We start from the raw sequence: 25,388 nt of genomic DNA on the forward strand, positions 1-25,388 counted from the left end.
GGGGGGGGGGGGGGAGATAAAGGAAGAATATGAAAGTACTCTACATGGAGAAAACCTGCAATCCCTTCTCCATTTCTCCTTTTGGAACTTCAGGCACACATGTACCCAGCGTGTTTCTCAAGCTGCTGGGTTTTGGACTTGTACCATGCAGTTGGCCATGTGGCACCAGCTGCCTTCACCACCACCCCACTGACTCGCACTCCTTTTCTTTTACTGATATTGTCTTAATTTTATGCTTTGTTCATTCTGCATATTTTCCTGGGCCTTCTCATCCACATCTACGGCTTTACGTGTGTCTTATTCTCTTGTCTTCTACATCTGTATTATCTCATGTAGACTTTTCTCTGAGTTCTAGACCCTTATTTCTAAGCTACATCATGTACTTTTCTATTTACCTTTTCTGTAGGTATCTCAAATTTAACCTGCCCCTCACATTATATTTCTCTCCCAAACTTGTTCTTTTTACTGTGTTTAGTATTGCAGTTAATGACCATATGCTCCTAGTTTCCCAAGATTACAAAAAAAATGAGAGCCATTTATTGATTCATGAATTCATCTAATCAAAGGTTATTAAAAGGAAATGAATAGTATTTATGAGAATGTCTTCTTTCAACTAAGTCCTCTGAAATAACCATTCTTTGACGCATGAGTGGAATAATGGTGTTTCAGAATGTTTTATGGACATAGTAGAAAAACAATAGTCTGTTCAGATGCCATTTTTCTATTAAGGAAATAAGATATCTAGCACATGTAAGGCAAATAGTGCCATGAAGCTTAATTCTAGTGGGAAAAAAAAAAAACAGATCAATATGTTTACAACTAAGTAATAAAGTTACAGCTTTTGATAAAGCCAACCACAAAGGAACCAACTAGAGTGCTACATGCTAAACAATAAATTGGGAGGCCCATCCTAGAGTGAATGGTCAAAGAAAAGTTCTGTGTGTTTAGCTGGGATGAAGGATAAAAAGAAGCCATACATTTCAGTTGCCAGAGAAAGAACAGGTATACGGAAAGAGCAGCAATCACAAATACCCCGTGGTGGAGAAGGGCTCGTGTTCCAGGGACTGACATAAGGTCAGTGTACATGGAGAGGAGAGAAATATAGGGTGTGGCGAGGATACAAAGGGAGTCAGGGGACCGCATTTGCAGGATTTCATGGACCCTGAAAGGAGTTGGGATGCTGTCCCATATGCATTGGGAAGTTACTGAATGTCTTTAAGAGTGGCATAACCTGTTTCACAAAAGAACATCTGACTGTAGGGTGGAGCGTGAATTAGAAAGGGTGACAGTTTGGAAGTGAAGAGATTGAAAGTATGGAAATGTTCCAGATTAGTCATGACAAGGGTGCAGAATGTGAGTGGACATGATGTATTTTCATTGCTATTTTTTTTCTGTATTGTCCACTGTTTAATCTCAGTTTCATTTCTGTCTTTTGAGGATTCCATGCCATATGGAGCTCTCCACATCCCAGGACCTTATCACTCAATCCTGATGGTTATGATTCTTATTCTTTGGGTTCTTAACTGGCAGTGAAGTTAGTTATATGATAGCTGACAAGGAGAACGTACAGTAGTTTAAGAAGCAGGCTCCAGCGGCTAACTGGTGGTACGGCAGTCATGTAGTCATGTAACTCTCCGTGAAGCTAATCCACGTGGGAAAGTTCAGGGATCCAGTCCAGAGGCTACCTTGAATATGCGGGGTGCATGTGTGCCTGTGATTTCAGGCTGGCTGATGCTGGGGTGGATGACGGTGTTAAGACTTTTCGGGGAGTGCTCTCTCTCTGTTTCGGCTGCTCTCATTTATGGAAGGAAGGAATACATAACCTTTAAAAAAATGAAATGAAAGAAAGGATCTAGAGTTAATTTCACTTGGCTCAGAGCCATGTTCAATGACGTATTAGCCGGGAAATTTTGGGCAAATTGCTTAGCCTTTGTGTTTCGTTTTATCCAACTACAAAATATGAATAATAGTGATAATAAATAAGTGGTCGAATTGATCTTTTATAAAATCTGTCTCTCAGGAACCAGCAGTTAGCATAATGGCTATGTCACTGGACTCCCACATAGTCGACCGTGGTTCCCGTCCCGGACCCGGTGGCTTAGAACTCATGCCGGGCGCGCGTGCATGCGTGCCCAAGATCCCGAGAGGAGAATGGAGGAGAAGGGATTGCGGCGTGACCATCCCCCCCGGGGGGTGATTTCTTGCTTTCTGTCTCTATGTCTCTCTGTCTGTCTGGCGAGCGCACGCGCCCTATATCGAAAAACCTCTCCAAAAAAAAAAAAAAAAATCTGTCTCTCAAATGTTTCTTTTATTTTCTATTATTGTTCTCCTCTGTCTATATTAGACCCTAACTGCATTTCTTAAGAAATATATACATTGTCTTTTAACATTTGTCTTACCAGTTTTCTCATAGTCATGGCAGACTAACATTCTCAAAGTATAGAGCTATTCTTAGCAACTTTTGTTCAACAGCTGTTCACGCAGAAGAAAGTTACGAACTGGCAAAGGATTTATATTCAGATTATGTAAAGAATTCCTGTGGATAAGAACAAAAGCAGAACACCCCGTAAAAATGTGAATGAGTGACTAAGATAGAGAGTCAATGGAAGAGGCTATCCAAATAAGTAATAATTGTAAGAAAAGATTTTCAACCTCAATAGTCATCAAACAAAAATTAAAACTACTATTAAACCCATAAAAATTACTACAATAAAATACCTTGATATTCCCACATGTTGTTGAGAATGTTGAGCCAGTGTAATACTCATACAGCTAAAGGAACAGTAAATTGATACAACCACTTAGAAGAAACTAGTTGTGATCTACAAAAGTTGAATATAAAACATACATACACATAGATATACATATATATTTTAATGATAAATCTTTGATTTTTTTCCATTTTCAAGGGAATATACTGTTTATCTTGAGAAAAATGGTTAAATAAATTATGTCATATTTTACTACTGAATACTATGTAACAATAAAAATTTTAAAATAGTACTGCTACATACTAAAACATGTATCAGTCCCACAAATATAATGGCATAATGAAATAGGCAACATTAATGTATTAGATGTTGAGAAGTTAAGGTGGTGGTCATCCCTGGGCAAGTGAGCGAGGTTCGTGATTAAAAAGAGGCATGAGGAAGCTTGTCAGGTTTGTTGGTTAGTCTTTACACAATTGTGTTTCACTGGTGTAAATGAATCAAGTTACAGATTTATGATTTCTGTATTTTCAGCTGTATATTCCCTTGAAAATTGAAAAAAAAATAAAAGATTTCTGATTAATCTACTGTCTTAGGTCATTCTCTTCCAATTGGCACTTAAGCATACCTAATAGGATTATTTTTCTTTTATTATTTAAAGAATTATTTAATTTTATTCATCATTATTGTTTCTTAATTTGCTACAGGACACACATGCTCATTAGATAAAGAGGGAAAGTGAGAAAACTAGCCACTGGTCTGGGACTTAAACTGCAGACAGCCATGTTGGAGTCCAGTACCTTAACCACCACACCACCTGTGGGTCCCCCCAACTACCTTTCTTGTTGTTTTTTCTTACATCTTTGCACATGTCCTGTGTTTTCAACAGATAGCTAGTGAATAAGGCAGAAGCTTCGGCTTATCCTCCCTAGTCATTGCTTTTGTCCTTTTAGTAATAGCACTGTCTGTTTCAGCTAGGCACATGACTGCTGTGGACTCATCCTCTAAGTACATCTAGCCTTCCTTGGCTCTAGGTGTGGTTGTGTAAATAACTTTGGGGCAGTGGTATTTACATAAGCAGAAGTGATGAGTGCAACTGCCTTCCTGTATGTTCTCCTTCATTTCTACTTCTGGCTGGGAAATAGCAATGTCTGAAAAACCTTGGCAGCCTCATGTTCCAGATGGCAAAGCTACCACACTGGCTCTGGATCACTGGACTGGTAGATGAAAGAGAAATAAATTTCTGTCTTATTTGAACTACGATAGTTTAATGGTTTATTATTATTATTATTATTACAATCTATTCTCTGTCTGAACGCACTTGGTATTTTATAACGTTGTGATTCATGTGTGCCTCTCTACATCTAGTTAGGCTAGTTATTTTTTCCAGAGATGCCCTGACCTATTGAAAAAGTCTCTGTGCTCTGCCATGGTCAGTATGTTATCTTTTGTAGTGCTTTTCCTTTCTTAGATATGTGGCATGGGGAATGTATTTATTTATGTGAGCCTCAGCTTCTTTATCTGTGAAATGGGAATAACAGATGATTATGTGAAGACTAAAGAGCGAATACATATAAAGTGTTTAGCATAGTCTGGAGTACATATCAAGTACTTAACAAATATTATCTTTTTTTTTTTTAAGAGGTTTTTGCCATAGGGCGCATGCACTCGCCAGACAGACAGAGAGACAGAAAGCGAGAAATCACCCCCCAGGGGGGATGGCCACGCCACAATCCCTTCTCCTCCGTACTCCTCTTGGGATCTTGGGCACGCACACACACGTGCCTGGCGTGAGTTTTAAGCCACCAGGTCCGGGACGCGAACCATGGTCGACTACGTGGGAGTCCAGCGACATAGCCATTACGCTAACTGCTAGTCCCCAATTAATTAATTATTAATTATTAATTGTTTTAATGTACGTTAATGATAAAGAATTGAACAAAAGCTTAGGACAGAAGTTCAATATACTTCGAAGAGACTTATGATTTTTAAAAATTTAGGAACCAAGCTTATCTTGTTTCAAGAATCCAAGTCTTCTAGAAACGTGTGATTCTTTTATAAGTACTGGAAATAGTGTAATATCAACATGATAAACCTTTTGACCAAGTAATTGGTCACCAATAAAAACATCCCAGTTATTTCCTACATATAAGAGCAAAACTAACAATTTTGGCAAATTTATTTTTTTAAGGAATTACTTATTTAATTTTATTTATTCATTCATTTAATTTGACCAGAGAGGCACACAGAGAGAGACAAAGAGAGGGAAAGTGAGAAAGCAAGCCACCAAGTCCAGGACTTGAACCATGTGGGAGTGCCCAACGCCTTAACGACCACACTACCTGCTGGTCTCTGGCAAAATTTTCTAATCTATCTCATGATTCTTTTTCTTCTAAAAATAGTGGATGATAATGCCTTACTGTTGTCTCTTTAATAATATGACTTATCAGTTATAATGTGCTTTTGGGAAGGTATTACTAAAAATCTCTAAGGGATTACAAATAAATAGGACTTCTAATTTTAGTATTTTTTTTCTAACATCCTCTAATAATTATCTTGTGTTGAAAGTGTTTCCTTTAAATTTTGCCAATAAGGCTGGTAGATGGATTTTAGTTTTTGTATGTCTGAAAATATTCTCCTTAAACAATTTATCTGGGTATATAAATCTATACTGATATGTTTGCTCTCAAAGTCATAAGGTATTATTCTTTACTGCCTTCTGACTTTGTAACAATTGAGAAGTTTGTTGTCAGACAAACCTAAGAGTTATCTGTATTGTCTGTTTGGCTGTTATTTAATAGGGTCAGTCTGTGATTATCTGCAATTCTACTATTATGTATTCAAGAGTGGATTTTTGAAAACAGAACTATGTTGCTTAATATACACTGTACTTATTTTTAATTAAATTATTATTGTTTTTTTCATTTACATTTAATCATATATATCTTTATAGTGTACAACATTACTTTTTCCAGCCTGAATACCATGAATATCAGTCAAGACAAAAGACTATTATATTTGTTATCATCAATAAATAGCTTTTCTTTTTTTGTCAATTAAAAGTACTTTTTTCCTTCCCCATCCCTCTCCCTCCTTCCATTACCCACTTCCATATTACCCCTATCTTTACTATCTCCAATATCTATAGTTGCCCTCCCTGCTACTATACCTTCCAAATTTTCATTGTCTGCTATAGAGCACAGACAATTGGTATGTATCTTCTGACTTTCATCTTCTGACTTGCTTCACTTAGCATTAAGTCTTCCATATTCATCCACTTGGTATCAAATGTCAGGGTCTTATTGATTTTTATGAATGAGTAGTATTCCATAGAATAGATATGCCGCATTTTTTCAGTTCAGTCATCTATTTTTGGACATTTGGGTTGATTCCATTTCCTAGAGATTGTAAACAATGCTTCAGTAAACATCGATGTGCAAGCATTTTTCTGACTGAGCTTTTTTCTATTCTTTGGGTAAATACCTAAAAGCGGAATTACTGGGTGCAATAGTAGTACTATTTGTAGGTTTCTGAGGAATCTCCATATGGTCTCCAAAGTGATTGTAGTAGATACGTTGTATTTCTTAAATCCCTGAGGTCTCAAATGTATATCAATTTTCCGCTCTTGTTTCTCCAAGAGAGGAAACATTTACTTCCTCAGCCAAGAGTCAAATCAACTTAGGACAAGTAATCTTTTAGGCCTATCATGTCTATTTACAAATGTGCAGATTTTCTTCTAGCCTATCATTTTACCACACATAGACCTTTTTTTTCTCCTCCTTCTTTTTCTCTTTTAATAGTTCTATTTTTATGAGGAAAATTCTGTTTCACGTCCTAGGACCCAATGCTCACTTGATCTTAGACATTTACCAGACTTTGAGGGCTCTGTATTTTAACCTATGCTTATTATTTATTCTTTCTAGTTATTTTATAGTACCTTACTTTCTTTTTAAGTAAAGAACAAAGGAACGAATGTTTTATATCTTTAGCAAATTTCTATTTTCTATATGAATTATTTTTTAAGAAAATTAATAACTATTTTAAAGATCCATGCACTGAAAAGGGATATAAAAGATTTTGTTTTTATATTTAGTTTTCCATGTTTTATTTTATTTTATATTTTTAGAGAGATTTTTGCTATAGAGCACGTGTACTCTCTGGAGAGACAGCGATAGAGACAGAAAGTGGATTGCCATGCCACAATCCCTTCTCCATTCTCCTCTTGGATTTCAAGCACACATGCACATGTGCCTGAAGTGCGTTTTAAGCTGCTGGGTCTGGTACTTGAACCATAGTTGACTACGTGCGAGTCCAGCAATGTAACAATTCTGGACTTGCATGGACTACTCGGACTACTGGTCCATCCATGAATTTTCAATCTTTATTAAGTATACCAAATTTAGTTTACAAAAATGCTTTGAGGTGTTTTAGTTTCACTTGGATAGCTTTCCACTATAATCACAAAGGAAAGCAAAGATTTCCCCCTCAAAAGAACTCCCTGCTTCCTCTTTTCTTTTTTTATCTTTTTTTTTAAATTTTGCAATAAGGTGCAAGCCCTTGCTAGAGAGAGAAGGAAAGACAGAGATAGTGAGAGGGAAAGTGAGAAACCATCCCCCAGGGGATTACAAATAGTAGGGGAATACAATGTGTATCTTTCACAGTCTAGTTTACTTCATTCAACATTAAGTCTTTTATATTCATCCACTTAGAATAATAGAATTTTATTGTTTCTTATGGCTGAGTAATATTCCATAGTGTATATGTGCTACAGTTTTTCAACTCAGTTATCAATTTTTGGACACTTAGGTTGGTTTCATGGTTTACCTGTCGTGAATAATGCTGCAATAAACATAGATATGCAATCGTCTTTCTGATAATGTGTTCCTATCTTTGGGTACATACCAAGGAGTGGGATTGCTGGGTCATATGGTAGGTCTATTTGTAGGTTTTTGAGGTGCCTTCATACTGCTTTTGGCAGAAGTTATACTAATTTACATTCCCCAACAGTGTAAGATGGTTCTCTCTTCACTGCAGCCTTGCCAGCACTTTTCGTTCTTTATTTTTTTGATCCTAGTCATTCTAACTGGGGTTGAATGGTATCTCGTTGTGGGTTTAATCTGCATTTCCACTATGACAAGAAACATTGAGCATTGGGACCAGCAGTTAGCATAATGGCTATGTTGCTGGACTCCCACGTAGTCGACTGTGGTTTGAGTCCCGGACCCGGTGGCTTAAACTCACGCCGGGGGCGTGTGCGTGTGTGCCCAAGGTCCTGAGAGGAGAATGGAGGAGAAGGGATTGCAGTGTGACCATCCCCCCAGGGGGTGATTTTTTGCTTTCTATCTCTCTGTCTCTCTGTCTGTCTGGCGAGCGCACGTGCCCTATAGCAAAAACCTCTTCCAAAAAAAAAAGAAACATTGAGCATTGATTCACATGCCTTTTGGCCATTTGTAGTCTTTTTTGGAGAATTGTCTATTCAATTCATTTGCCCATTTTTAAATTGGATTATTCTTTTTCTTTTTTTGATTAGTGCGCTGCTTGAATTCCTTATGTATTCTGGATATCAATCCTTTGACGAATAAGTTGCAAATAGTTTTTCCCATTCCAAGGATTTCCTTTCCACTCTAATTGTTGTTTTCTTTGCTGTGAGAAGACTTGTTAGTTTGATGTAATCCCACTTATCTGCTTTGGGGATTATTGCTTATGTTTTAGGGGTCTTATTTAAGAAATCTTTGCCCACTCCAGAGCCTTCAAAAGTTTCTCATACATTTTCTACTAGTAGTTTTGTAGCTTAAGGCTTTATATTTAAATCTTTGATCCATTTTGAATAGATTCTTGTTAACTGTGAGAGATAGGGATCTGGTTTCATTTTTCTGCAGGTGGTTATATAGTTCTTCCAGGCCCCATTTGTTGAAAAAAATTTCTTTTCTCTTTTGCATTGTCTTGTATCCTCTCCAAAGATCAGTTGGCTGTATGATTTGGGGTTTATTTCTTGATTCTCTATTCTATTCCATCAGTCTGTGTGTCTATTTTTGGGCCAATGCCTTGCTGTTTTGATTATCACTGCTTTGTAATATATCTTAAAGTCAAGTAGTGAGACACCTCCTGTTTTATCCTTTTGGCACAGTATTTCTTGGTAATACAGATTTTTTTATTCTCTCTATGAAAAATGTCACAGGTATTGGATCAGAATCACAGTGAATATGTAAATTAATTCAGGTAGAGCTGATGTTTTGACTATATTGATTTTTTCCAATGTAAGAACATGAGATGTCCTTCTACTTCTTTGTACCATGCTCAATTTTTTTCTTTTCTTTTTCTTTTTTTTAATAGTTTTTCTTATAGTTTTCCTTATAGACATTTTTATCTTCTTTGGTTAAGTTTATTCTAGGTAGTTTATTTGTTTTGTAGCTACTGTAAATGAGATTACATTCTGTGATTCTGAGGCTGAATTGTTTGTATATAAAAATACTATAGACTTTTTAGAAAGATTTTTGCTGTAGGGCACGTGTGCTTACTGGAGAGACAGAGAAAGAGAAAGTGAGAAATCATCCTCTGGGGAAATGATCACGCTACAATCTCTTCTTCATCCTCCTCTTGGAATCTTGGGCACACATGTACATGCACCTGGCATGATTTTATGCTACCAGGTGTGGGACTTGAACCATAGTCAACTATGTGGGGGGACAGTGATGTAACTATGACATCATCTGTTGGTCTCAAAATGTCATAGATTTTTGTAAATAGACTGTTCCTGCTACTTTACTGAATCCATTTATCATTTCTAGTTTTTCATCCATTCCTTTAGACTTTCTACGTATATAATCATATCATCTACAAATAGAGGCAGTTTAGCTTCTTTTCCTATTCAAATGCCTTTTATTTTGCTTTCTTGTCTGATTGCATTGGCTAGGACTTCCAGCACTGTGGTGAAAATGAATGGAGAAAGTGGGCAGCCTTGTTTTGTTCCTGTCTTTAGTGAAGACTTTCAGCTTTTCCCTATTCAGTATGATGGTCACAATGGATCTGTCATATCTACTTTTATTGCCTTAAGAAATGTCCCTTCTATCCTGTTTTGTTGAGTCTCGGTCATGAAAGGGTGTTGTATTTTATCAATTTTTTTCTGCATCTATAGATATGATCATATTATTTTTATCTTTGTTTCTGTTAATGTGATGTATTGTTTCATGTATATTGAACAGTCTTTGCATACCTAAGATAAAGCTTACCTGATTGTGGTGTATGATCTTCTTAATATGCTTATGGATTCAGTTTTCTAATAACTTGTTGAGGTTTTCTATTTTCTTATTACAGATTTTTATAAATTATTTTCATATTTTAGATAATGGTTATTTATCAGATATCTCCTGAAAACATTTTTTTCCAGTCTATGGCTTGTCTTTTCATTCTCTTGATAGTGTTTTATAGAATAAAGGTTGTTAAATTTAATGAAGTCTGTCTTACCAATTATTTTTCTCATGCATTATCCCTTTGGTATTGTATCTAAAAAGTTGTATCCATGCCCAAAGACATCAAGATTTCCTTTAATGTTATCTTTTAGGAGTTATATATAGTTATACTGTTTTGTACTTTATATTTAAGTTATGACACATTTTGAATTATATTTTTGAAAAGTATAAGGTCTGTGTATAAATTTTTAAATTTTTATTTTATTCTTTGCACATGCATATCCAGTTGTTCCAATGCCATTTTTTTGAAGAGATGATCTCTTCTCCATTGTATTGCCTTTGTTCTCTTGGCAAAGATCAGTTGACTATATTTATATGGATCTATTTCTGAGTTCTCTATTCTTTTTCATTGATCTATTTTTCTGTTCTTTGCCAATACCACAGTGCCTTGAGTATGATGGCTTTATAACAAATCTTGAAGTCAGGTAGTGTCAGTCAGTCCTGTGACTTTACTCTTCTCCTTTAACATTGTACTACTTATTCTTGGTGACTTTCACTTTTTTCCTGCATTTTTTAAAGGCACTGCCCTTAATACTCTATGTAATAGGCTTAGTCAGGTATTTTAATGATATACATTATCTACAATGAAGTAATAACTAGTATTTGTGGAGTTATTATTAAATTCCAGACAAAATTCAATTAAACCACAAGTAAAGCCAAACAGATAAATGTTATAATTATCTTCATATTTCAGATGTGAAACTAGGGTCCAGAGAACTTAAAAGAAAATTTTTAAGGCAGTTTATTTGGTGAATAGTGAAATAGTCTGCCTCATAGAGGCATAATGTGATATCATCGCTCCTCAATGCTTCCATGTGAGCTAACTTTCTGGCAAGGAGGTTCTATATACTATGTGGGTTATAGAGGCACAGACTGTATTTTAATTGGATATTCACTGGTCATATACTATATACCAGTGACTGTCGTAGGTACCAAAGTTTCACAATAATCATCACCTAGCATTTCTTTCTTTTTTGCCATAGGGTGTGCACACTCATTGGAACAGAGAGACAGGTAGAGAGAGAGAGAAACAGAAAGAGATAAAGAAATCACACCCCTTAGAGGGATGACCATGCCAGAATACCTTCTCCATTCACCTCTCTAGATTTTAGGCATGTATACACACACCATGGTGTGATTTTCAACACCAGGTCCAGGACTCAAGCTGTGGTCAGCTATGTGAGAGTCCAGTGCCACGCCTCCCTGCTGGCCTATCCTTTTTTTTCTTTTCTTTCTTTCTTTCTTTCTTTATTTTTTGCATCTATTCTTAATGAGTTCACTGTGCAGTGTCTTATGGTGAAGAGACAAATTAAAATACAATAGTATTTTTTTTCAAATTAGTGCCAAACTGAAAAATTAACAAATTGTGACATAATCATGCAAGAGAATATTATTTAGCAATAAAAGTATGGGGAACTATGATAGTGAAGTTTTGATATATAGCTATCTCACAGAGCTTACTACGTCTTCATATATATACTTCTCAATGAAACTCTATTGAAGCTTTTCTGAATAATTTAGAAATAAAGAATAGTCCTTTCTTTTAGGTTTTAATTCCTTGTGTTGTATTTAGGAAAATATTTTTGCTTTGCAGCCACATATACTTTAACAAAATTGGTATTCTTAGAATTTTTCTAAAATAGGGACCGGCAGATGGTGTAATGATTACATCACTGAACTCCCACATAGTCAGCCATGGTTCGAGTCCTGGACCCAGCAGCTTAAAACTCATGGTGGGTGTACATACATGCATGCTCAAAATCCCAAGAGGAGAATGGAAGAGAAGGGATTGCTACATGGCCATCCCCTCTGGGGGGGTGCTTTCTCACTTTCTCTCTGTCTCTCTGGTGAGCACACGTGCCCTAAAGCAAATATCTTTTAAAAATAAAAAAGAATTTGGGGCCAGCAGGTGGCATGGTGGTCAAGTCACTGGACTCCCACATGGCTGACCATAGTTCAAGTCCTAGACCTAGCAGCTTACTTTCTCACTTTCCCTTTCTCTCTCAAGCTCTCTCTTTCTGTGGTCAAATGAAATAATAATAATAATAAATAAAATAATTTTTAAAAATAAAAATCCATTCTTTCTGGGATTATGAGATCTAAGTCCTTTAAAACATTTTATCCTTTTAGCATTACTTTCCAAATATGCTTATTCATTATAGGTTATTGGCCATGGGCACTACATATCTTTTGACTTATTTTTTATCATTAAAGTTGCTATGAATGTTATCATCTTTTTAAAAAGAATTATTTAATTTTATTTATTTTAATTTTATTTATTTTAATTTGACCAGAAAGGGACAGAGTGAGAGAGAGAGGGAAAGTGAGAAAGCAAGCCACCAAATCTCGGACTCGAACTAAGTATGTAAGAGGCCAGTGCCCTTAAACCACCATGTCACCTGCTAACCCCAAATATTATCATCTCTTAATCTCTTTTTTATTTGCTTTGCTCTGGTTCCTAGCCCCAAAGGTATAAGAGAGAACTTACTACTTTTTTACATAGTAATTATACTGATTAGTTAAGGGTAAATGCAATTATACTTTTTTTTTTTTTATAATTGAGATTTATTGGTTGTGTCAAGGATCAGTACAGACATTTCAATTTGTACCCAAATCTTAACATACATACCAAAAATTTAAAAAGCCAAGTATAGTGATTCTTTTTACGTTATTCCAGTGACATTCCAGCTTCAATTTTGTAGGCAAATTTTCCTTAAGAGAATATCAAGAACCACTATCTTCAAATGTTGAAAACTGTTATGTAAGTCCCACCAAATCACAATTTAGTGTCATACACACTCCATACTCCAAATTTCCAATCTTTCACAGCACATTAACAACATAATTAGCAATCGCAACAAAAGAGGTAGCTCAAATGTTTACATTTTCGATGAACCCTAAATTTATATTAAGCAGGCCCATTTTCAAAGAAAAAAATTGTGTTTTATCTCTCTTCTTAGCTATTACATAAACTGTTTACTAGGTGCTAACACAATGAAGTAATGGAAACGCAGAGAAAAATACAGTCTAAATAGTAGCCGATGCATCAGTTTTTCAATACTGAATGTTACTTGTATTTCAAGGCAGCCACAGCATGTGTGAGAGAAATGCTGAAAAGTCCCTCATATAAGACAATGTCTGACGAAGTCCAGCTCGTTTTACAAGCATCTGAACATATGGCAAAGCAGTGATTTTCCAGTCTTTGTGCTGGCAGGAACTGGCCTCCTGGTAACGTGAACTTTTGTTTGTGCTGCAGAGAGGATGAATATTCCATATAAATAACTGTAATTATCTTCTCATTGAAGCAACATACATTTGGAATTCAATGCTGTTTTCTTGAGTAAATCATCAATTTTGAAAAGAGTAGAATTAATTTTTCTCTAGTTTGCAAATGAAGGGCTGGTATTACATTAATAAATTTTGTGCAGGTTTGTTTGTCGCAGAAACATAATTTTTAGGTGGAAGTATTTCAGGTTGAAATACTTCATTTGCCTATCTGTGCTACCGTTGTTACATCCTTTTTTTTCCTATCCTTGAAATATTGTTCATTTCAAATGCTACAAGTTATGTTTTTGTTTTCCTTTTTAAAAATATAGTCAATAACTCAAACGCATTGGGAAATGTTAGATTTTAAAAATGCTGCAGGTTAAAATTCCTTAATTTGGTTTATAAACATTCTACTTTACTCATAATTAAGATTAATTTCTTCAGTTATCAGTAATTTAATTTATAGCCAGAGAGTAAATGCCCTTGCCAGAGAGAGACAGCATTCCCTAACGGGACATAGTCATGCTGCAATTGCTTCTTTTTTTTTTTTTTTTTTTTTTTGCCATTTCTTCATCCTGTGAGGATTTTGGAGCACATGTGAACATGACCGCAGAGTGGTTTTCTAGTCATTGAGGACAGAAATTGAGCTGTGGTTGGCTATGGGGATCTGGCTTCCTTACCATTGGGCTACAAGGCCAGCCCTCATTTAATGATCTTTAACTAAATATACTCAGATTGTTTTTTAGTGTTGCTCTAACACATACAATATATATTTTATATCATCAAAATCTACTTACTTTCTTACAATCAAATAAAGAAACTTTACTCAGATTTAGCTTTATTTTCCCTCTTTTTGTTTGGTATTGTTTTGTTTTATGAATGAGTAATCACAGAATTAATATGTATATTTATATATTTATATTATATAGTCCAAATCTATATTATTATGATTATTACTTATAACTTTATGTCTTTTAAAGAAACTGAGAATAAAGTAGAGAAGTATAAATTTTGGGTTCTCTTCTTTGCCATCTGTAGATTTATGTTACCATCAGCTGTTAATTCCTTACTCCAAATTCCAATACAGCCTTGTTTCTTTCTCTTTTATTTTGTTGTTGTCAAATATATTACTTTTCCATAAGTTATTATCCCAATAATATAATTATTTATATATTGTTCATTCAAATAAAGAATGTATTTTCAATTAATACCATCTCTATATAATTATGTCATAATTTATTTGCTTTTACTGGAGTGCTTGGTATTTTATTATTTTTGGGGGGAGAGGTTTTTGCTAAAGGGTACGTGCACTCGCCAGACAGAAAAAGAGAGTCAGAGAGACAGAAAGCGAGAAATAACCCCTCAGGGTGGATGGCCACACTGCAATCCCTTCTCCTCCATTCTCTCAGGATCTTGGGCACACACGCACACTTGCCTGGCGTGAGTTTAAGCCACCAGGTCCAGTACTCGACCCATGGTCGGCTACATGGGAGTTCAGTGACATAGCCATTACGCTAACTGCTGGCCCCTGGAGTGCTTGGTATTTTCATGTGCATTTAAATTATTGGCTGGCTGCCATCACTGACTTCAGTCTAAAGAACTTCTTATAGCATTTACTGTAAGTCATGCCTAGTATTATTGAATATTCCAAGTCTTGTTTCTCTGGGGATGGCCATTTCATCTTAGTTTATTTATTTTTTTCTTTTCATTTGTAAAGTCTATTTATTCATCGTGTGACTCTTCTTCCAATGTTCCCAGCCAACTACGATCACAGGCACACTTGTACATGACCAGCATATACAGGTCAATGCAGGAATCAAATCTTTATCTTTTATACAGCTTCCAGCACATTTTGCTACTGCTGTGCCTCCATGGCTGGTCCTCATTTTAATTTTTTAAAGATGGTTTTTCTCTGAATATGAGATTTTTGGATGACAGCTTTTTACATTTAGCATTGAAAATATCTTTCCACTGCTTCTGGACTCCATTATTTCTTTAGAGAAGTTGACTATTAGTCTTATTAGGGTTGCCTTATATGTGATGGGTCATTTCTCTCATGCTTCTTTCATGATTTTCTCTTTGTCTTTGGCACTTGGCACTTCTACTATACTATGGCTATGTATAAATTTCTTCTCATTATGCTACTTGAAGCTTGCACTGAGCTCCAAGATCATTGAACATATTTCTTCCAGTTCCTGAATTACTTCTTGTCATCTTACCATGGCTATTTGGTTCATTCATATTGTAAGCTCAATCTCGGAAGGCATTTTAAAATTTTTTATTATTATTCATACATTAAATTTCTGTAGAACATTTAGATTGTGAAGAGACTTTACCCAGCATGATATACACCTCAGGACAGCCCAGTCGAGACTATTATACACATCCTCGTCAACAGACACTAAACACTATCTATGTCCCACAAGTGTCTTACCGCTCCATTTTCCTCCCAAATTTCCTTCTCTATGCTCTTCCCCTCCCACACTCTCTTTCTACTTTGTCTCTAGTGTCTATTACAATTTTTAATACTTTTATTAGTTTGAATTATAGAATGTGTGTGTAAATTGTACTTGAATAACAGTTTAGAGTACAGTTGGTCCCTGTAATATAAGGATAATAGACCACATTTCCTTCCGCATATATGCAATTCGCATTCTCTTTTTTTAAAAAGAATTATTTTGTTTTAACTTTATTATTATTATCATTATTATTTTCCAGTTTGATCAGAGAGAGACAGAGAGAGAGAGAGGAAGTGAGAAAGCAAGTCACCAGGTCTGAGACTTGAACCGTGGTCGACCATGTGGGAGTCCAGCACCTTTAACCACCATGCCACTTGCCGGCCCCCACGTTATCTTGATAAGCATTGGATTTTTAATTTCTTGAAAGAATGTTGACTATTAACCAACAGTTTTGAAGCATCTCTAGTGTATGATCCCACAGAACATTATGTATCACCTATGCTCTGATGTATGTCACCTATAGTTGGTTGAATAATGTCCATTTGAAAATGTCGAGTTTGAATTCTGGAACTTGTAAATATCATCTTTTATGGATAGAGGATCTTGGCAGATGTTATTAGATTAAAGAACTGAGATGAGGTGATTACTTGATTACTTGAACTATCTTCTTGGTCCCTACATGCCATCATAAGGGTTGTTATAAAAGAGAGACACACAGAAGAGAGGCTTACTGAGGAGAAGTCAATATAATGTGGCCTTAGCATGAAATGATGACAGACACCAGAGGCTAAAAGAAGCAAAGAATATATTTTTGCCTAGAGCTTCAAGAGGGAGTTTAGTTCTACTAACAGTTTGTTTTTGGATTTCTGGACTCCAAGCTATGAAAGAATAAATATCTTGTTCTCTTTTCTTGTCTTCCTTTTTTCTCTCTCTGTCTTTCTTCCACATCCCCAAAGGGTGTGTATGGCTTGCTAGAAAGAGATAATAGGAGAAAGAGAAAGAGAGAAAGAGAAAGTGAGAAAGCAGGTCCATGGGGAATACCCACACTGTACTCTCTTCTCCTTTGTTTCTTCCTCTTTTGGGAATCCTAAGCACACACATACACACACACAGAAGCCCATCATACTTCTCAAACCACAGGGTCTAGCACTCAAACCGTGCAGTCAGCCACGTGAGATCCGGCCACCCAAATGATGCCACAGGCTAGTCTAATTTCTTTTTGTAAAAGCCACTCATTTTGTGGCAATTTGTTGCAGAAGCCAAGGGAAATTTGTATACCACCCTACAAATCATTCATGCAATATTTATTTTCTGTACTAGATTGTAAACTCCACCAGGACCTCGATTATCTGTCTTACACACCTGGGTAGCTGCAGCAACTAGCAAAGGACTCAGCGATATTTGGGTCTTGTTGGATACTTGTTGATGAAATGAATAAATAGGCTCTGATGCCTACATCACTCACTCATCATTTAATATTTAACTTGGTGAGTAAGTGAACAAGCGAATGAATCAGGAAATAAATATATACTTATATACATAATCAAATATATGCAGTGCAACTGTATGGACTTACTGTATTTCTGATTATTCAATGAAGGAACTGAGAGGGTACTGTAAACCTTTTTTGACTGAAAACAAAGAAAACAAAATTTTACAGTTGGATAGAGTTAGAATTTGAGTATCCAGCATAGGAAAAGTGGTTTTTCTCTGAGGATATAGGGGTTGGCCAAAAGGAGGCTTGTGAAGTTGTTTTCCCAGGAACTATCCTCTAAGCTGCAATGGTTTTCGAGTCTAATTGCCACTTTGCTTCCCAATGCTTCTCCGTACTTTCACTACGTATTGGTCTTGGGTCATGAGGCCTGGAGGTATGATCCCAGAAGCCCAGTACAGTAGGAGAGATGCCTTGGGATATTAGAGTGATATGAGAAAGGTCTGAAGCCTAAATGAGGAACAACATGGATTGTAGGTCATTTTTAAGGAAATACTTTAAATTGAACCAAAGTAAGATTCCTAACTGTTTGACCTAGTATGTGATTTCATAAATACAGTAATTTGAATATGTTTATTTAGCCACCACTATTTACAAGGTCTACTGTAAGTCAGAAAAACAAATAAAAAACAGGTAACAAAAAACACTAGGTGAATGACTTTTGGTTTTCAAAGAGCTTAGTCTGCTGAGATTACTATGGAAGAGGCCGTTGCCATTTGACTCAGAGTGCAGAATGATTTTGCTCAGATTAATCACTCTCTTATGCTGTGTGACAGCATTAGTGGCTATGTCATGTTCGTGCCTCAGGGTCCAAATAGGAACGTTTGTGTGTGTGTGTGAGTGACTGTTCATGTGCAAGCAGGAAGCTTTTTATTCTGCAGCCACCTAAGATGAATTTTCTTTGGTGTCTCATTCCAAATCACTTCATATCTTATTTTCTTCTGTTAACCATGGGAACTCTTAGCTCTTCGGTGTATTTCCCACTGCTATGCCTTGTTTCCTCTCCCAACTATCTTAAATTATATTTCTTCTAAGAAGATTAGTTATCAGAAGGTGGTGCCTTTATTCTGTGAACTATGGTACTTTGCTTAATTTATTTTCTATTTTTGTTCATTTATTACTACCAGGGATATGTGTACTTGCCAAAGAGAGAGAGTGAGAAAGCACCCCCCAATGGGGTGTGATCATGCTGCAATCTTTTTTTTTTTCTTACACTTCTGCATCCCATTTGGATTTTGGGCATGCACACATACATGGCCAGCATGTTTTTCAAACTGTCAGCGCCAGGACTTCAATCATCGTCAGCCAAGTGGAATCCAGTTCATTATGCACTACATTTAACTACTGTTTTAAAGGGCCGGCCCTTTCTTAAATTTTTTAGATGTCACCATCAAAATGATAAGAATGATCAATTATTGAATGTTCACTGTAAGCCAAACACTGAGTTACACCATATCATTTAGTTCTTTTAATAAACTGTTAAGTAGGCTCTATTATTTTTATCTTACAGTAGAAAAACAGAAATAGACAAAGCTTTAAATAATTTTCATAGAATACATAGCTTCTCAGTGGAAGAGCCACAACTCACACTAATGTGAGCTAATTTCTAGAACTCAGATTTTTAGCATTAACATATACTCTTAGTCTAATACTGATAGCATAAGATATGCATTTTCTTTCCTAGGTAATAAAATATTTGAGGGTAGAGAACTTGTGCATATGTGTGGCTTTATTATTTTTTTTTCTCTAATTACAACTTTTAGGACCTAGCAACTCAATAAATATTGATTGGGTAAGTGAATCAATATCTAGAGTAAAATTATTGCAATAAAATACTACTGGACCTTAAAATGTATTTCAAAATAATTTAAGAACGATATACTGATGACTACAAGTATCACACTGTAAAATATTAAAAGATGAAATTTATAGAAAAGTATGATTTACTTAACGTTAATCATGCCAGGTGTTTTTTCTTCTGTTTTAGATTTCTAGATGTAAGTCATGCATAAAATGATCCACTATTTATTTATGAACTTTTAAAAGTTTCCCATCTAGATGATTGACTCAGGTTATCAGAATGTTTTGGTTTAATCAACATTATGGTTAAATATAAATTATTAATTGTGTGGATTTTTTTTCTTTTGGTGTTATTTCCAGGATGGCGTGGGAGTAGATGAGAAGCTATCTTTACGGCGAGTAGCTGTGGTTGAAGATTTCTTTGATATTATCTATTCGATGCATGTAGAAACAGGGCCAAATGGAGAACAAATTCGGAAACATGCTGGACAAAAGAGAACATACAAAGCAGTAAGTTGAAAAGAAAAAAAAATTTTAAATGCAGATTTGGTATTATGTATGCTCATTAAATTGGATCAAATCACATATGTTCTATCTTCACGATTAATAAATGAGACCATATCATGGTCACACCCTATAATTTAAGCTGTAATTATTACTATTTTGGTTATACGTTCATTAGTCTTTCGCATATCATTTAAAGCTATCTTTAATTATATTATTTTTTTAAATATGTATAAAATGTGGCCATCTAGTCAAGTGCCCGCAAATGAAAAGATATATTTGTATTATGTAGTCAGCATGTAACAGTCAATTATGAACTGGGAGAGGTGAGTTTTCATACTACCACTCCGTCTTAGTATTTCTTACCCTTTGAATTAATATGTTAAGATATTTCCTATTTCATTCTCACAGTAACATGAATAAGAACATGTTATGTTTTAATTATATATAATCATATATTAAATATATTTATGTTAATGGATATGTATTTCTTAATTTTTCAGAATAGACTATTAGGGAATATGTGTTATCCTCGTAGACCTAATGCCCTTGAACATTTTAAAATGGAAATATATAATGTTTTTATTGTAAATTATAAGGAAGCAGATTTAATAAATTGTTACATATGATATATATAGTCAAAATGATTTTATATATTATTTCTGAAATTTCCAATTAGACCTACAGTTGAATCTAGACACCTTAATCTAGATTTTTATTTAATTAAAGACTTATGAAATTATATTACTATAGATATTTCATTCTTTCTAAGAAAATTGAACAGAAAATTATTCTTTTTCCAATTGCTTTATCAGCAATCAGAATAATATCCTTTTTTAGAATTCTTATTGAACTTTGCTTTTGGCTACCTTTATATTAACTGTTTTCAGCTATCTTGATACACAATATCAGTCTGGATCCATTTTTTTTTCAGATACAGAAAAATGTGTGAAATGCTCAAAGTTTCATATACAGGTACATATGTTTGAAAATTAGCTACCGAGCATAAGAAATAGCTTCTTTTTCATAACTATTTTTTGCTATATTGCTAGGGTCATATTGAATCTTTGTAGTTGCATAATAACCCCTAATACATGTTGTATTTATCCCTCTTTCTCTATGGTTTTGTTTCTTGGCTGTTTCCAAATTGCATGGTTTGTGGGCAGGCACTATTGTAAGTTTCCTTACATAATTCTGCCACATAAACTTTCTTTCGACTTACACATCCCAGGAGACATTCTTATCATGACTAATAACAACGACCTAGCTTCTCAAGATTTTTTTATAAACGCTAATACTGAACATACTCATTTCACCTGTCTCCTAAGCCAGGGTTGTTCCTCTGGACAGTAATAGGAAAAAAACTGTATATATTGATGTACTAATATCACTAACTGTGTACTATTATGATAAGGCATTTTCATGAAATAGCTACCTGAACTTGATAAGACTTTGTAAAATACATACAAATCCAATAATATTAAATAAAGCAATAAACAAGTATAAATCAAGCAGATTTATTGTTCATAGCAGTATGGCAGTCAAATCTGTTCAGGTGCCAAAAGCAACTCAAAATAATTTTTAACATTTAAAATACATTTATTAGAGACTCTTTATTAAAGTAGAAACATGAGTCAGTGGACCGAGACCCAAATCTCTCACCCCACATTTTTTTTAGTGAAATAATAGAGAATCTAATCCATTGCCATTATGCATCCTGAATTCTTGCAATCAATTGACAAACATGTTTTCAGCATATATAACTTTTTATTAACATTATGAAAACATTTTCTGTAGTTTGGGGTAGAGGTAGCAACTTTGAAAGTACAAGCCGAATATGAAACATCATCAGTTCCTCCTCAGAATGTACTACGTGAAAATGCTTCTCTAAGTTTACTTTTTTATTTCCACTGCTAAACTGTTATTGCCTTTTCTTAATATCACGAAGGCTCTTTTTGGCCTAACCTTTTTGCCTTTGATATCTCTCAATTAAACCCTAAGTAGGAAACATTTCCATTTTATGGAGTAATAATTCATTGTAGTGGGGGAAAAAAACTGCAATGCCAGCAAAACTGTGCACATGACTCTACAATGAATTTGTCTAATGTTAAAAATTAATAAAAATGTTCAATTAATGGGGCATAAAAGTAAAATGCAATTTGAAATGCAATGGTTTAGTGTTATTAGGGCCATAGACTCTTTTTTTGTTACAGTTTAGTTCTTAATACTAATGCTGGAATTTGCTAGTCATTGACAGGATCAGCTAGCTACCTATTGCAATTATAATTGTTCCCATTAAGTTTAAGATTTTTTTTTCTATTTCTAACACATTAGCTTATAGAACATGCATGATTATGTTTATTGACCTTCTTCTTCTCCCTTTTCCTATATGGCCAAGAAACCATACTTATACAACTAATCATTAAAGCGTATCATATTGTTTAACAATATTATTGATAGATTTAGTGGTCATTTTATTTACTTTGCCTTTTTTGCCAATCTTCTTTCTGTGTTTTCACTCTGCAGGAAATGATGGTCCTTTAATATTGGATTAACTTTTGAATGCTATTTGGTTTTACCTATCTGCAGTATATCATTCCTTGAAATATCTAGGCATTATACGACTTAAATTTTATTGCAATCTGATCTGACTATAGATAAAATTGGAGATTATATATTCTGTATTTCAAGTTTTTGAGAATCCACACAAAATGACACATTTTAGGAATATGAAAAGGCTCTCATAATTTTATCACTTAATCATGATTGAATTCTAGTGTCTTTTAAAGGCTCTCCCCACCCCATATTTATATCTATGTATATATTAATTGTTAGTGATCCATTGAATGTAGATGTTTCCAGTATATTTGATTATAGTCAGCTCTTGGTTATCTGCATTAACAGAAGAGAGATGTTCAGTGAATCTTAAAATACTTTGTACAGAGCAGTGAATACAGGTATGTTTAACAATCTGGAAAATCACTTCAAAATGAATTAATGATGTAACATTACACCAAATAACTCAAGAAGTTGTCTTATCTTCCTGTCCTTAACTCTTAACTTCTGCCAGAACTTCACCTTCAGTGAATCTATCAGTGTTCTCTTGTCATCTCATTACTAGTATTTTATCACAGAATAAGCACAGATGCTTTTCCAGAAATGTTTCTTAAGTCAGGGATCAACTGAACGATTACATTGCGAAGTTTTTTCACATGCTACATGGAAAATAAGAGTAGCTGGTGGAAATCCAGAAACTAAGGGGAAAAGTCAGTGTTATCAATAGTGAGAACAGTCTTCCTGTGTGTACACACACATGCACAAGCACACACACATAACTTGTAGTGTGCTAGTGTGATATCATAAACTTTACATGTATTCCACATAAATAGAGCTGCCAATAATTGCAGTTCATTTCATTTGGAGTAGAGAACATATGGTACAACTGAAAGAAAATAGGCAAGAAGCCAGATAAATACAGTTTCAAATTTCAAATCCAGCACTCATTTCCTATCTATACCATTTTTAGCAAGTTATTTACTCTTTTTCTTTTAGAAGGGGCTCATGATATACATGGTGGTGTAAAATGAATGAATTAATATGTGTAAAGTGCTTGGCATATGATAAGCTTGTGGTTGATGTTATTTATTTCTCTTTATACAGTCCCTATTTATGTTCCAGGCTTAGAAGGACAAGCAGGAGAATTAGCATAGCTCTATCATTTGCTCTAATTGGAATGATGGGTTTAATTTCCTCTGCCTGCCCTGATGCCTCTGTGTTGGGAGACAGAAGTAGTAACAACTTCATGCATCTGTTTTTGTGCGCCCTGTGGGTGTCACCGTCTCTGGAAGTGCACAGTGTATCTTTTATCCGACATTCGAAGGAAAGCATGACAGAAAGGCAGAGGTTCTGTGTCAGATGAAATTTTTGAGAATATCGGTTATTTAATACACCCCACCCCCCGGCCAGGTTTGTCTGTTAAATTAAGTATAAATGAATTTTTTTTTTTTAAAATATTTGCATCTAAAATATTTTAAAATGTATTTTATCTTTATTCACTGCGTTATCATTACAGCATATAAAATGAGTTTTCCTATTCAAAATAAGACTGTATATTGCCTCAATCAAACCTCATTCAAAAACTTTTATCTCAGTGGGATGGAATATTCTTTTCTGGAGATACGCTATATCAAAATTAACTTGCCCATATAGAATGTCTACAGTCCTACTCTGAAAATTAACAAGGAAAATCTTTCATCTATCCTACCTGTAGCTTAACCTTTACACTTTAGCATCATTTTTGATATTGTTCTTTTTATCAATACTTACTGATTCAGCATATGTATTACTAAACAGGATTTTTTTTTACTGTATTTATTATCTTATTCTTAAAATTTTGTTAGAGGGCATGTGCTCCCCCCAGAGAAAGACAGAGTGAGAGCAAAGAGAGTGAGAGGGAAGGTGAGGAAGCACTGTGCATGGAGGATGGTCATACCACAGGGCTTTCTTCCATTTCTCCTTCTGGGATTTTGGGGACACATGCACATGTCCCTGTGTGTCTTTTAAGCTGCTGTGTCTGGGACTCAAACTGTGCAGTTGGCCATGTGGGATGCAGTTAGCCACCATGCCACTGGGTTGGTCTTAAGCTCCAAACAATTTGTTTAACTTTCTTTTAGTTAAAGCCACAGATTTCAAGGGGACTATATTTCACTTTTTTCAAACTCTGAAGGATGGACAACAAAGATAATGTGTGTGTGAGGCCATTACTGTGCTTGGATCTCAAATGACAGTAGTAAGCAAAGTGAAAAAGTTAGTTGGCAAAAGATAATTAAACAATAGAACATGGGTCCTGCTCTTATGCAAGCAGATTGGCTGATAAGCATAGCAAAGAAATCAAAGGTTTCTGCTCCATTGTCATCTAGAGGTTCTCCTAAAATTTTAGTAATGATGATATATGATAAAAAAAACTGTAGCCATTTGATTTCATGTTTCTATGACTTTAAAAAAAGGCATTAAAAACAGAGACTATAAAACAATGATCAAATATCAGCGATTTTTCACTCCTCTCAATTTTTGCTAATAGTTTTGTAATAATCTACCTGAGTGACGAGTGGATAGCTTATTACATTATTGTGTGACTTTAAGCGGCAGTGCAGCAAATGTGACCACACCTTAAGTGCACTTAATCTTGACCTGAATATGAAGACAACACTTCAGATCTCATTTGTTTCTTTATTGTTTTTCTTCTACATCTTTGCTGTAAACATAAATAAGGGTGTGAACATCAGTGTTCACATCAATGTTTTCTGTTTTACGGTCGGTCCTATCATCTGAGGCAGAGTGTTATATAATTTGTTGAATCTTATTCTGATGAAATGGAAGGTTATCTATAATATATACCTCTGTAATTAGTGCCAGGAAGGCTTTGGTCCCAACTTTCCTAGACTCCCTTCCCTATCACAGTGCCTCAAGTTTTAAAATTAGAACTTAATCTATTTTAATTGAACCACTAACCCTTATATCTTTATATAAACTTCAAGTATCCTTGGGAAGGGAAGGTAGAGAATAAATTAGGCTTTTAGCAATCATTGACACTTCATATGATCATTTTACAAATTTGTTTCTGGCTCCCACCTATAGCAAAGTTTTTTTTTTTTTTTTTTTTTTTTTTTTTTTTTTTTAGGTTTTTCAC

At 34.9% G+C, this 25,388-nt stretch overlaps 1 protein-coding gene across 3 annotated transcripts in view; it reads left to right on the forward strand.

Moving 5' to 3' along the window:
- NOL4 (nucleolar protein 4) overlaps nt 1–25,388 on the forward strand; it is a 365,383-nt gene that overhangs the window by 52,876 nt on the left and 287,119 nt on the right. For 2 of the 3 annotated variants that reach the window (XM_006150552.3, XM_006150553.2), the window contains exon 2: nt 19,556–19,705. In XM_006150552.3, coding sequence (XP_006150614.1) covers nt 19,556–19,705 — 150 coding nt within the window. Of the gene's footprint in view, nt 1–19,555; nt 19,706–20,655; nt 20,675–25,388 lie in introns of those variants that run through there. The other variant, XM_006150556.3, reaches the window with a different exon arrangement.

This window comes from Tupaia chinensis, unplaced genomic scaffold (genome assembly GCF_000334495.1).
Source record: "Tupaia chinensis unplaced genomic scaffold, TupChi_1.0 Scaffold000290_1, whole genome shotgun sequence".
NCBI lineage: Eukaryota > Metazoa > Chordata > Mammalia > Scandentia > Tupaiidae > Tupaia > Tupaia belangeri.